This window comes from Lycium ferocissimum, chromosome 12, assembly GCF_029784015.1.
Source record: "Lycium ferocissimum isolate CSIRO_LF1 chromosome 12, AGI_CSIRO_Lferr_CH_V1, whole genome shotgun sequence".
In the NCBI taxonomy this organism is placed as follows: Eukaryota; Viridiplantae; Streptophyta; class Magnoliopsida; order Solanales; family Solanaceae; genus Lycium; species Lycium ferocissimum.
Window position 1 is genome coordinate 17,619,770 of NC_081353.1, and position 14,007 is coordinate 17,633,776.

At 34.0% G+C, this 14,007-nt stretch overlaps 1 protein-coding gene across 1 annotated transcript; it reads left to right on the forward strand.

Moving 5' to 3' along the window:
* Positions 1-2,874: 2,874 nt before the first annotated feature.
* LOC132040484 (uncharacterized) lies at positions 2,875-4,439 on the forward strand. Its single transcript, XM_059431132.1, has 2 exons — positions 2,875-3,191; positions 3,671-4,439. Exons 1-2 carry the CDS (start codon positions 3,035-3,037, stop codon positions 3,937-3,939), a joined length of 426 nt encoding a protein of 141 aa, XP_059287115.1. The 5' UTR covers positions 2,875-3,034; the 3' UTR covers positions 3,940-4,439.
* The last annotated feature ends 9,568 nt before the right edge of the window (positions 4,440-14,007 follow it).

Below are 14,007 nucleotides of genomic sequence, written 5' to 3' on the forward strand. Positions count from 1 at the left end.
GGCCAACGGGCTATGGTAGGATTAGCAAATGTTATAAGAGCATGACAAAGAAGGTTGTCTTATCTCCTCCATGTTTGGTAGTTTGGATCAGCTGCAGGTGGACAAAAAAAATTACCATCAATGTATGAAAGCATATCATAGCCATGGCAAAGAGCATTGCATTGAGCTTTCGATGTAACATAATTGGTGTTGCCAGGAAGTTGTATAGGCATCTAGGTTGATGGAAACAAGTTAGCTTCCTTGACTTTACGGATTCATGATTGATTCAGAAGAGCAGAGGGGGGACCATTACCAGAAAATCGTTAATTTTTTACAAATATTTCTTCAAAATTTAATTCATCGCTAGAGGATTTTTGGTAAAAAAATTCATTGAAAATATTATTATCAAACTAAATTCCCACAAATTTCATTGAAAAATTACTCATTTTTCAATTGTGGAAGGTGCGCCCCGCTTTTTTTTTATAACGTGATATCTTTATTTCGCCTATTGGCTTGCGGTTTGTTTGTGGAAATATGTTAAAGGAACATATGGAAAAATAATTCTATAATTTAATTTAAACACACACAAATACCACCCCCACCCCCCCCCCCCCCCAAAAAAAAAAAGATCAAATAAACAAACACCACGTCTAAAGGAACAATTAAAGTATGAGTCACTCAAGTCTAGCAAAGACCTTCCTAATTTTATTTTATTTTTAATTTTACAAAGGACTTAACGTGGAAAACAAATATTAAAAAGAGACTAGAGGAAACATCATAGCAACTTCTCGAGAATCACTAAGTCTACTCGCAAAAGCGTTGCTTAATGGAGTAAAATTATTTCTTATGCCAATTAGTTTGCTTCTCAATTACTATATGGCCTCGTTTTCTTTCACTTCGCCCAATTAATATTGATATGTAAATAGAGTTTAATTTCAAGAACTAACAACTTTCCAGAAAATTTTACATATGTGACACAATTGTTACCTTATTTGCCAGGTTAAACGTTTTCTTGTTGGTTTAATAATTTCTTGTTAGAACAATATTTCCTTATAAAATTTAATCATATATTATGATCAGAGGTGGATCCAGGATTTGAAGTTTATGAGTTTCGAGCTATTTCAAATTTAAAAATAAAACTTTATTATAAAGTGCTCGAGGGGAATAAAACTCTCATCAAGGATTAATACCATTGGACCAAAAACCAACTTTGTTACTGGGTTCTCGACATGTATTTCTTATATATTTAATAAATTTCTTAATATAAATACATTGTCTGCATAAAATTTATTGGGTTTCTGGAAACCTACACTGATACTCTAAATCCGCCCCTGATCATATCTTGTATATTAAAATATAAAGCCACACCATTGTTTAAGGTGAAATTTGCAAGAAAATATCAAAATATTTCACTCGACTCAAGGTACTAGACCAAATGTGGTCGAAGCTTGGTACACCAAGTTCTTTCTTTATACTTTTTTTAGATGACAGATTAAAAAAAAAAAAAAAGAGCAAGAAAATAATATTGTTTAGCAAGGAAATTATATGAGAGTTCACACTATAGTTTCAAACGTGGTATTGCCGTGTTGTGCACATCAACTAAAGGACATTTTACCTGTTTTATTATTATTACATTCTATTTTTGTTTTGAAATATTATTCCACGTGATTTAACAAATAATATTATTACAAATTTCAGACCTTCAAAAAACTTAACTAATCGAATTTATTCTTTCATGTGGCATGTTACATCACATTATTAAATTTATTATTATTATTATTATTATTATTATTATCATTATTATTATTTGTGTACTACTACTTATATTAATCAATTAAGGAATTAACTAATAATTGGTTTTCATTACTTTATTTTGTATCACGGAGCCTCACATGAATGAAATAAGAAATAGGGAGAAAATAATGGTAATCGCACCCTCTCTGTCTTCCTAAAAGCGTTTAAGTTAGCTAACTAATACTTATTTTATAAACAATTAAACTATAATTAATAATTAACTTGTTTGTTTTTGTACACAGAGCATCACATGAAATAAGATAAAGGGAGAAAATTATGGTAATCACACCTTCTCTTTTTTCCTAAAAGCTTTTAAGTTAGCTAATTAATACTTATATTATAAACAATTAAACTATAATTAATAATTAATGTTTTAATTTTCTATTGACAGGGCATCACAAATAAGATAAAGGGAGAAAATAATGGTAATCGCAACCCTCTCTTCTTCCCAAAAGCCTATATAAATTTAAAATTCCATATACATACTTACATATTCATTCATTTCAATTCACCTATTTACCACGTCATCAAATACTTCTTCCACATTCTACACCAAAAAAAAAAAAAAAATGGACTAACCAAGAAAACAATTAATTTAACCAATAATAATTGATCCTTCCTCCTCATTACTTTATTCGTTCACCAATAAAGGATGTGGTGCAGCGGATGGGGTTGATTCTCCCTTAACCGGATGTCACGGGTTCGAGTCACGAGTATGGAAAAATCTTTGGTAAGGAGTGCTTTCCCTGAATGAGCCCTACGCGATGCAAATCTAGATACAGTCAGACTTTAATGCGGGTACCGGACACCCGACGAGAAATTAAAAAAAAAAAAACTTTATTCATTCATCTAGAAGATTAATTAATTCAAAAATTCCACAAACTTTACACTATTTACCTTGTCTCCATTGATCCCTCTTACTTAAAAAATTCCATTATATTTCTTACATACTGATTCATTTCTAATTCACCTTTTTACCACGTCACCAAATACTTCTTCCACATTCTACACCCAAAAAAAGAAAAAGAAAAAGTCCAACCAACAAAACTATTAATTTAACCAATAATAATTGATCCTTCCTCCAGATTACTTACTTTATTTCATCTAGAACAAAAATTAATTAATTCAAGATTCCAAAAACTTAACACTATTTATCTTGTCTCCATTGATCTCTCTTACTTATAATAACTCTCAACTCCAAGAAAGTCCCACCAATATTTCTTCTTTCTAAGTTTTCTTTCATCTTTCAACAACTACCAATATGTCTTCTTTGTTGACTTCTCAAGGTGTTGTATTTGCCACAGCCATGGCTGTTTCTGGTACCATGATCCTTTTAGCTACCCTTCGTCTTCAAAAATCTCAAGAATTTTCCTTTAATCCAATTCTTCATCATCATCCTCGATCTTGCATCTCCACAGGTATGTATTGATTATTACGTCTGTTTAATTTTATATGACACTCTTTCTTTTTTAGTCTGTTTTACGGAAGAATATCTGATTCTGTATAATTTGAAATTTTTTCACATTTGAATTTTGAAAGTAGATGAAATGCTCTTTTGGCTAATGAAAAGTCATGACATGTTTAAAAGTATGAATTCCAAGGTTGGTTTTTGGTCTATGTGAAGTTTCTTAAATTTTGTGTTAGTTAAACAGAGAAGAATTCAGAATTCAAATAAATTATTTTTGCAAATATAACATTTGGTCAAAACTACTGAGTTCTTTCGAAATTGAAATCGTAACCAGTACTGTACCTCAGCTTCTGCAATCAAACACCATCATATAAAAAGACGCGAAAAGAATATGCTACAGCAGATTAAAATACATTAACAATGTGGATTTTTTTAATTTTATCATATATTGATGGATTTTTCTTGTTTTTTGTTCTTATTTTTGTGTAGATGGAAAGAAGAAGGAGAAAAAGAAGAAGAAAGTGAAATTTGCAGAAGATGTTGTGGAGCCAAGTGGGAATAGTGAAGAATATAGAAAGCTTCATCATTTTAATAATAATAAATTCCACCATGGAAATGCTTCTTCTTGTTCTTCAAATTTGGATTCAAATGAATTAAAGAAGAGTAGGAAAGTGCAAGAAATACCAGCCAATAGGATGGCCCTCTACAATGGTATGCTCAAGGGTCGGGTCATCAACCGGGTCACTTATTCCTATTGAATATGGATTCGGGTCTACAATTAGTATTACCAAAATCTTCTTTTCTCTAACTTTTTGATTAATGTACAAATTAGTAGAAAATTAGAGTCACACCAAAAGATAAAGAAAAATTATTATATCCTCCTAAGGTATAGATAAAGTATGTGTATATTTTATCCTCCTCAGATCCCACTTTATGGAATACATAGTGTATGTTGTTGCTATTGTCGAGGATTAAAACAAAAAGAGGAGGATGAGTGGTAGTACATGTGCTCACATGTGAGAGTAGTTTTAATTAGGATTTCTTTTTCTTTTCTTTTTTTGAGGATTTTATGTAATTTTGATGTGTAGTGTGGGCAAAATTTGCAATAGGGTGGCATCTTTTACATGTATTTAATTTGTATAGGAGGTGGTTTTTGAATACATGAAAGGTGTGAATTATGACCAGACTTGGTCAAACCAAGTGGGTTGATCCATTGTATATTAATTGAAGTTGCTTCAAGTGGAAAGGGTTTGGTAAATTCACTATTTGTACTTTTCATAGAGAATTAGTCAAAATGTTTATGAGTTTTTATTATTAGAATTAAAAAAATGTGTACCCTTCAAATCATATTAGTTCGGTCTAAAGATCAAGATTTACGGTCTTCCCCTCGCTAGAAATGTGAATTCAATTCTATTTATTCTGCTCCTCGCACTTCTTTTCCCATAAAAGAAATCATGAAATTGTAATTCATAATATAGTGTGGTATACCATTTTTGTCTGTATTGTTATTTAGGATGAACATAATTAAAACCTTTGTATCTTAATATGTTTAGAGGGTTTGCTAACGTACCTTAAATTTTTTGAGTTTGGTCAACAGTCAACGATATGCTCCAAAAAAGTGAGAAAAGATCATTGGTCATGTTCTTTATAACAGGAAATAATTGGTGATAGGTCTCGATTTACGGGTCCATTCTGAGGCTCTAACTCTTAACGGCTTGTTTGGTTGGTGGGATAAGGATAATAATCTTGGAATAAAATGTGACATTATTTTATTCTACATTTAGTTATGGTTATTAACTAGTTCAAAGATTATTTTATGTCATCACTTGTACTAAAATGATGGTATTACTTGTCCGATATAGAAGATGGGATAGATATTTCAACTAATCGGATATTCTTGTATATCCCACCCCACCAACCAAAAGACTCGGAGCTTGACTCGGCCAAGCTCCTCCTGGACGTGCTTTGACGGCAAACTATCAATAAATCCAATCTTTAAGTCTTTTTCGGGGAAATTCACAATTAGAATCCACATAAATTCAAGGCATAAAATCAAGGGCAAACTACATGGCTTGACAAACTTCTAGTGGATAATGACATTTAGTAGTTATAGTTAACTTAGTTACTTCTCATAACAAACATTTGTATATTAATATCATTTAGTAACTAATAAATTAAAATATATAACTTCTTCTTCTCATCCTCTCTATAACATCTACAACACTCTCCTCCACTCTCTCTCTCTCTCTCTAACATCTTCTCCTCCTCCACACTCACCGGAGATCCGGCGAAAACCACAGTCGCCGTCGTTCTCCCTCCGTCCTCCCTCCATCGTCTTTCCCCGACGAAACCACTGGCAACTTTGTCGTCTTTCTCCGGCGCCACGTGTCCAGCGAAAATACCGGTGTAGAAGAAGGTGAGGTGATGATGACGAAGAAGAACGTGAAGGAGAACAAGGTGTACACAGATTTGATTGGAATTTTTCAGATCTGACTGAATTTTTTTTTCCAGATCTGTGTATAAACACATTGTATACAATATTTTTCGCATTTTTCGAAGAAGATCTTTTTGTATACAACTGAATACAGTGAATTTGAAGTGTATACAAATGAATACAGTCAACTTTATTTCTTGTATTCAGTATTCAAGTGTATACAGTGTTTCTCGATTGTATTTGTTATATACAGTGTTTTTCGCTGTATTTGTTAATATTTTGGTGTATCTATGTTGTATACGCCTGTATTTGTTGTATACATACCGAAAAATATGGTGTTTGTTAATTTTTTTTGTATATCTATTTTTATGTATTCAGTTTTACTCGTTGTATATGTGAATATATCAATCCAATTTATGAATACAGATAGTCATTTTCATGAATACAATGAAAAAACATGGGGAAAAAATTCGTTGTATTCATGATTACAGCGAAAATAAAAAATGAATACAGTGAAAAAAATAAATACACACGCTGGAAGCTGGGCATGTTGCTACAAAATGTAAATATTGAAATATATGCTATGTGGCTTGATTAAAGCCCAAATGTTTGTCATTTATGTAGTTTGCCCTAAAATCAATGCTATTTTGGAACCTTTTTTGCCACCATTAGATAATAATCTTATCTCAAACGATATATGTTTTTCACACATTATAATACTTCAATTTACTTAACAAATAGATACTTCTTATTTATAGTTTCTCAAGGGATATGTAAAAAAAAAAAAATGTGACAACTGATATAGGATGAAGAAATTTAACCTCTATTTGTTACTCCCTCTGGTAACCTCTATTTGTTACTTCGTCTGGTTTAAAATAAGTGTTCACTTAGCCTTTTTCACACCCTTTAAAAAAACATCAACTCTTAAAGAAAAATAGATATTTTGATTAAACTGCTATTAATTAATAAGACTTTTGTTTATTTATTGCCTTGAGTAAATTTGAAGAAAAGAAAAGTTAATTCCTTCTTAATTACGTAACTGGACACTTATTTTAAATTAAAATAAAAAGACTTAGTGAACACTTATTTTGTACCGCAGGGATTACATTAAATGCAAAGAGCCGGCATTTTTCAAAAGTCTCTTCGAAGGCCTAAGAGTAATTAATTGTTTTTGTTATGCGTGATTGAATTAAATTAGCCACTTTTCAGAGTTTCTAAAGGCTACGTCCCTTTTCAAAATAATCAGCTTGCCTTTTAATTTGGCTCTTACTACTAATAAAACATTAGAGAAAGAAGACTTCACCACATCCACACGTACAGGTTGGTATGCAAGTCTTCCTTCCTTAATGACCACACAGCTCATTTTCACATTATTATTATTTATTATTTTAAATAAAGAAATGCCAATAATTGAGATTTCCCATTGTTTATTCAAAGAATGCAAAGCATGCAGCAGCTGTGTCTTTTTCCTTTTTCTTTTTTCCTTCTTTTGAGGATAGAGAAAGAGGATCCAGGGGCTAGGGCAAGAACATTTAAGTTATAAGGAGTTAGTTTGATAGGAGTTAGGACACCCTTGTCCTAAATCATGTCTTTAATTGTATGTATTCTTTTTCTAATTTGTACTGAATTTAAATTTACTCTTTCAAGTTTATATTTTGTTATCTTATCTTCTTCTTACCACTCAACTTGTGATTTTTGAAACATTAATTTTACTTAATGTTAACTCCGCCTGCAGGAGTTTGCATAGATTACCGATTTTAAGTCCGGAGAAAAAAAAGAGAGTTGTGGTACACCCATATATGATGAAAAAAGAGCAAGGGTTTTCAACACATCATCTACGTGTGAGGGAGTATAAGCAAGGATTTTTCACATCATGAATTCCACCACAACAGTGTTTGAATGTGGTGCAAAATATGAAAGGCTTCCTACATCAATGGCGAGTGTGGGTAAAGAAATTGGTTCAACCACATGAGAGTTTGAATGTGGTGCAAAATATGAACGGGTTCCGACATCATGGACTATGGGTAAAATAAGCTAGCTAGTACAAGAGAGTCTGATTCGGGTAGGTAGTTGGAACTATCTAGGCACTATGACAGGAAATTCAATGAAAATAGTGGATACCCTAAAAAGGAGAGTTGATATTACATGTCTTTTGGAAAATAAATGGACATGACAAAAGTTTAGAGAGATAGGTAACACAGGTTATAAATTATGGTATTGGGAAATAGAGAAAAATAAAAATCATTATAGAACCAAGACTTAGATAAAGTTGTAGATGTAAAAGTAAGTTGGGGATATGATTATTGCCGTAAGACTTGTATGAGGGAAGGAGACAATCAATGTTATTAGTGGGAGGATATGGATAACGTGGTTCGAGGGATTCCAAGAGACCAACACATCCTTAGAGGGGAGATCTAAATGCCATATAGGTAAAGATAATGACGACTTTGAACAAGTATCGATGTTATGGTTATGGTACTAGGAATGACAAAAAAGAAGGTTATTATTAGAATTCACTTTAGCTTATGATTTAGTGGTAGCTAACATACATATATTGAGAAGAGAGATTCTCATCAGCTAACAACTTAAAAAAGTGAACCTTAGTCAATTAGATTATAACATTACAAGAAGACGAGCTAGAGTACATGTACGGGTACTGTAAGGTTATTCCAGGAGAAGCTATGACCATGCAACATAGGTAGTAGTCTTATATGTAAATTATAATAGTAGATTGAGAAAGATGATGGCTTGCAAACAACCATAAATTAGGTGGTGGGTATTAAAGGGAGCTAACCGGTTAGCGTTCCAAAATAAATACTACGGGAGAAGGGAGCTTGAGACTTCAGGGAGAACCAGAGATCCTGTTAAAAGAAATGACATGTTTGCATTAAAAAAGTAGCAACTGAAGTGCTAGATGTGTTTAAAGGTCTTATACATAGACCACGAAAATCCGGCGGTGGAATGAGAAAGTACAAAGCATTATTTAAGCTAAACAGGTGTTATAACAATTGTCAAAAGTAAAAGACGGAGAATTCTTTGAGGAATACAAGAGAGCTCAGACAAACGCTAGAAGGGTACTAGAAAAGCTCAAGGGAAGCTCTAGATGGCTTTTTATGAAAAATTAGGGACCCGAGAAAAGGAGAAAGAAATGGCACGACTGACAAAGAAGAAGGGTATGGATTTAAACCGAGTGGAATGTTAAAAATGATTCTCAACAACTAATGTCAGGGAATAACGAAATCAAGGAGAGATGGAAAGACTATTTTGATCAATTGTTAAACTCGAACCAAGAGAATAATATTTTAAACCTTCATACATCTGTGAATGATAAATACTTTAGCTACACTCGTTGAACTAAGCCGCCAGAGGAAAAGGATGCCATAAAATATGAGGATTATAAAATTTGTCGTCCAGCTAGTGTCTCAATAGAGATTTGAAAGTGTGTTACAGATGCCGAGGTAGAATGGTGCATAAAGCCATTCAATGTCATATTAAGAAGTGGTAGGATGCACGAAGGAAGAGTGCCCTGATTTTGATTTATAAAAACAAAGGAGTTATTCAAAATTGTGCAAACTATCATGGCATTAAGCTAACGAGTCACATGATGAAACTTCGAGAAAGAGTTATAGAGAATGACAAAAGAGAACGAGAGTCAGTTCAGATTGATACCTGTGTATCTACAACTAAGTCTATATTTTTGCTAAGAAGATTGATGAAAATTTATCGCGAAGAAAGATCTACAAATGGTGTTTTTTTGACTTAGAAAAAATATATGATAGAGTATCACAAAAGATCCTCCGATGGGTGACGGAGAAGAAATAAGTTCATATCAAATGCAAAAATGTGCAACGACTCGTTTGGTCATTATAGCACTTTTTATCCATTTACCTCCGTTAGCCCTTCCCTAAGCCCTATTAGTATGATTTTGACCCGCGGGATTATAATGTTTTGGGACATAGAGCCTTAAACTGAAAAACGTTTGACCTATTGTTGACTTTTGGGTAAACAGATCTTTTTTCAGAAATCCATCGATTCCGAGAGGTCCGGATGGTCGATTATGACTTGGTGGGATGTTCAGTTCGGTTCCCGAGGCACTCGGAAGCTTTTTGGGTTATTGGTTGAAAAGTTGGTCTTTGGCCATTGGGTGTTAATCCGGTCAATTAGACCTCCGTTGGGAATTCCGAGACCACGAGTGAGTCCATAGCATATTTTTATGCATGATTGCATGTCTGGTTTGTATCTGGGAGGTCTCGGGTGATTGTCAAATTTTGGGATTGAGTTAGTGAAAAACTAGAAATTTTCTCGTGTGTGGTGTCCGCCGTAGCGGCACCCTATGCGCTGTACCGAACCCGCCTCAGTGAGGCCTGGTTAGCTATGGCGAATTATGAGGAATCGTGGTGAGTCGCCACAGCGGACGGGGATCCGCTATAGCGGACTCGCGGTAGCATGTACAGGACCGCTGGCGCGGTTCCGCTGTAGTGGACTGGTGACCGCTGCAGTGAACGTCGTGGACCAGATTGCTATTTAATGCTAAGTTAAAATGCTTCATTTTCTATCCTTACATTTATTGTTCCTAAGCATCTTTTAGGTAATTTGAGAAGGTTTCAACCATATTTCTCTTAAGGGTAAGTTCTCGAACCTAGATTTCATTCATTTACCTTCCTTAAGCATGAATCCATGGTAGAAAATCTATAGATCTTAAAAAGGAATGTGGTTTTGATGTTTACTTAATTATTTGAGTTTTAGTCTTTCAAAACGAGATTTGTTGATGGATTTGACTAGTCTAAGCATGGATTTGATGAATTAGTGACTAATAGGCTTGAATCTTCCTTTTATGTTGATGATTTGAAGGATTGAAAGTTAGAGTTTATACCCAAATTGGGGGTTTTGACTTGAATGATGAAATTTACCTAATCTTGAGTTAATTTAGCAATTGGAGAGTAGAATTGAACCGCTAGAATGTTGGGTTACCAATTTCACCTTTGAAACACCCGTTTTGCCCTTGTGGGCCGGTTTCCCCTTTTTCCATAGTTGATTTTGATTCAAAAAATAGTATAGCTATATAGGTATCGTTGTTTCTTATTTCTAACTTAGAATTCGGTAATGAATAGACTTTGAGTACTTGGAGGCTCTCCAAAAAGGCAATGCGAAGATTTGATTGTTTGTGGCTCCCGCTCGGGCCCAGGTAGGTTACAGATTACCTTATGGTTAGACTTCAGTTAGTGAAGCATATGTAGAGTTAGTGATTGTCTAGTGATTGTCGGAGAAAGCATGTTACGCCTTCGGGTATGAAGTTGGGATGGATTACCTAGGTTGATATTGTTGTTTGATTGTGGCCTTGTTGCCTTATATTGATCTATTGGCTTGTTGCCACGTGTGTGATATTAGACTTGATACTTAGTTGCCTTATCGTGATTGTGAAACCGTTATTTCTCACTTATTGGGTATCATCTTGGATAGAGGAAAGAACATGGCATATTCTTGATATTGTGATATGTGTCCATGTGTGACACGATTGATATTGATATGTTCCCATTGACATTGATATTATGCATAGCACTCATTCTCATCTTTCATCATACACTAATGAGCTTAGAATTGGTACTGATGATGAAGATAAGAGAGATAAAAAGCCGATGCCTAAGGTCTTTACCGGGATCAAGAGAGTGTCCGATGCCCGAGGTCTTTGCCGGGATCGCGAGAGTGGTACATGAACTTCGCGGGTCTCCCATGAGTCATAACTATCGAGGCGTGGGGGTATTTCTCCCGGAGCATATGTGTACGGAGATTTCATTAGCCATTGCATATCCGATTTGCATTTCATATGCACTCATTATTACATTCACTTACTTGTTGGATTCAGACTTGTTATTTATGTACTTGAGTGGTTATTCTTGGATTGTATTGTGTTTATACTTGATTGTGAGCATGTCTATTCTTCAGTCTCTTCCTTTATACATTCTTCGGTCTCTTCCTTTATACATGTTAGCTAGCAGCAGTTACTGTTGTCGGCCTATAGGCTACCTGCTTGATGGATCCGCGGCCGGAGACTTTTCTGTATACTTGTCTTTTCTTGCATTTGAGCATTTTGTTAGTTGATTAGTAGTGGCTTTTGTAATTCCTACCTATTAGTATTGTATTTCGCACTTATTTATATTTACGTTTGAGACTTATATTTCTATTTTCCTATTTACCATAGTGTTTGTCGTGATAAACATGTATTGAGGAGTCTTCACTGCCTAAAATTGCGGTAATACATAAGAGTTTTCTTTTATGTTTACCCTAGTTGGACGAGCTAACCAACAGTGTCCCTTAAATATTTATTTGTTGATGATTTTGTACTAATTGGTGATACTAACGAGGGTCGGCCCAAAACTTGAAGTTACGTTTGAGTTTAAGAGAAGTTGAGGTGAGAGTTCCACGTCCAAATATTTTACATATCTCCTCAAAAAATAATAGATGGAGATGTTGCTCATAGCATTAAAGCCAGATGATTGCAATGGAGAATTCCTACCATGGTGTTAAGTGACAGAAAGGTGCCCAGGGTTACACCTTTGTTGTTGAGTGTCTAAGCACGATGATTTCAGCTTTCAAAATATGAAATGCTTGATGGATCCGCGGACCCGGAGACTTTTTCTTTATACTTGTCTTTTTTTGCATTGAGACAAGTTATGGTGCGCGACGCAGCAAGATAATTTGTATTTTGAGATTTTGTATTATTCCAGACTTGTAGTTGATTAGTAGTGGCTTTCCAATTCTAACCATTTTTACACCATTCTACACCAAATTCCATAGCTTGATTCGGACAGTTCCTTGGGTTTTATTAGTATTGTATTTCGCACTTATTTATATTTACGTTTGAGACTTATATTTCTATTTTCCTATTTACTTTATGGTTGTTGAATTAATGATTAAGGGACGGGTTCGCCTACCACGGTGGAAAATGGTAGGTGCCTGCACGACTAAGCGACTTTGGGTCATGACAAAATGTCATAAAGGGCATGTATTAAGGAGTCTTCACTAGCCTAAAAATAGTAGTCGGTAATACATAAGAGTTTCTCATAACAATGGGTTTACACTATGGACTGACATTGAGCCCTACTTGTTTACCTTAGTTGTGGACGAGCTAACCAACACAATAAAAGATGAGGTCCCCTAAAGTATGTTACTTGTTGATGATTTTGTACTAATTGGTGATACTAACGAGGGCGTCAGCCAAAAACTTGAAGTATGGAGAAGCACCTTAGAGAGTAAGGGTTTAGGATAAGTACAAGTAAGACTAAATACATTCATTACAAGTTTAGTCAGAAGAAGAAGAGAGAAGTTGAGGTGAGAGACTAAACAGGATTGTGGCACCAAAATGCAAATATTTTACATATCTACGCTCGTTATTTCAAAAAATAATAGATGGAGATGTTACTCATAGCATTAAAGCCATAAGATAGATGATTAATTTTCATTGGCCTCTGAATCTAGGTTTGATGATGAAGGCATAGAGTGCTGCAATGGAGAATTCCTACCATGGTGTTAAGTGACAGAAAGGTGCCTACTAACAAAACTTAAAAAGATCTTTCTTAGGTATTAATAATTCTCAAATAATTGATAAAATTATGAAAAGACCTTTCTAATCTTATAATTCATCAAAATTACTGAACTAACAAAACTTAAAAAGATCTTTCTTAGGTATTAATAATTCTCAATTAAAAAATAAAAAAACAAAATTTCTTTTATTATTGGATGAGAATGAATGAAAAATATTAAATAGTCCTAGATTAAATTTGGAATTTTGGTTCTCCGAAATTAAATTGAATAGTTAAATCTAGGAGAGAATTCACTCTGTAGAAACTATTCCCTAGATACACATGTCAGTGCTATTTCACAATGCTCCTTTTTTCAGTATAGGGCAGAGAGAGTAGCAACTGAAACTTTTAGATTCAGATTTACGCTCTTTCCTCCTCTTTCGCTAAGCTTTTCTTAGTTGTAATCATACTCAAGTATTTGAAGGAAATTCACTTATGAGATGGAAAGAGTCCAGAGATGCATATTCTCTTTTGAGGGCTAAAGGAGGGAAAACGCGCAACTATTAGACTTCTTTGTGTTATGATAGCAATAGCAAATAAAGAAACTCTCTCCTTCATCAGGCTAGTTATCATTGAGCTTGTACTTATTATTATTATTATTATTATTACTAATTTACTATTATTATTATGATCATCAGGAGAGTTATCATTGAGCTTATAACTTCTCTGATCATTATAGTTGAGATTAAAATCTGTTCTACCTAATAAAAGGATTTAAAAAAAGGTACTACTACATGAAAGTGATCGCGGATTTTTGAAAATATAAGCAAAGGAATCCCGCGAACCCATTCACATATATATATATATATATT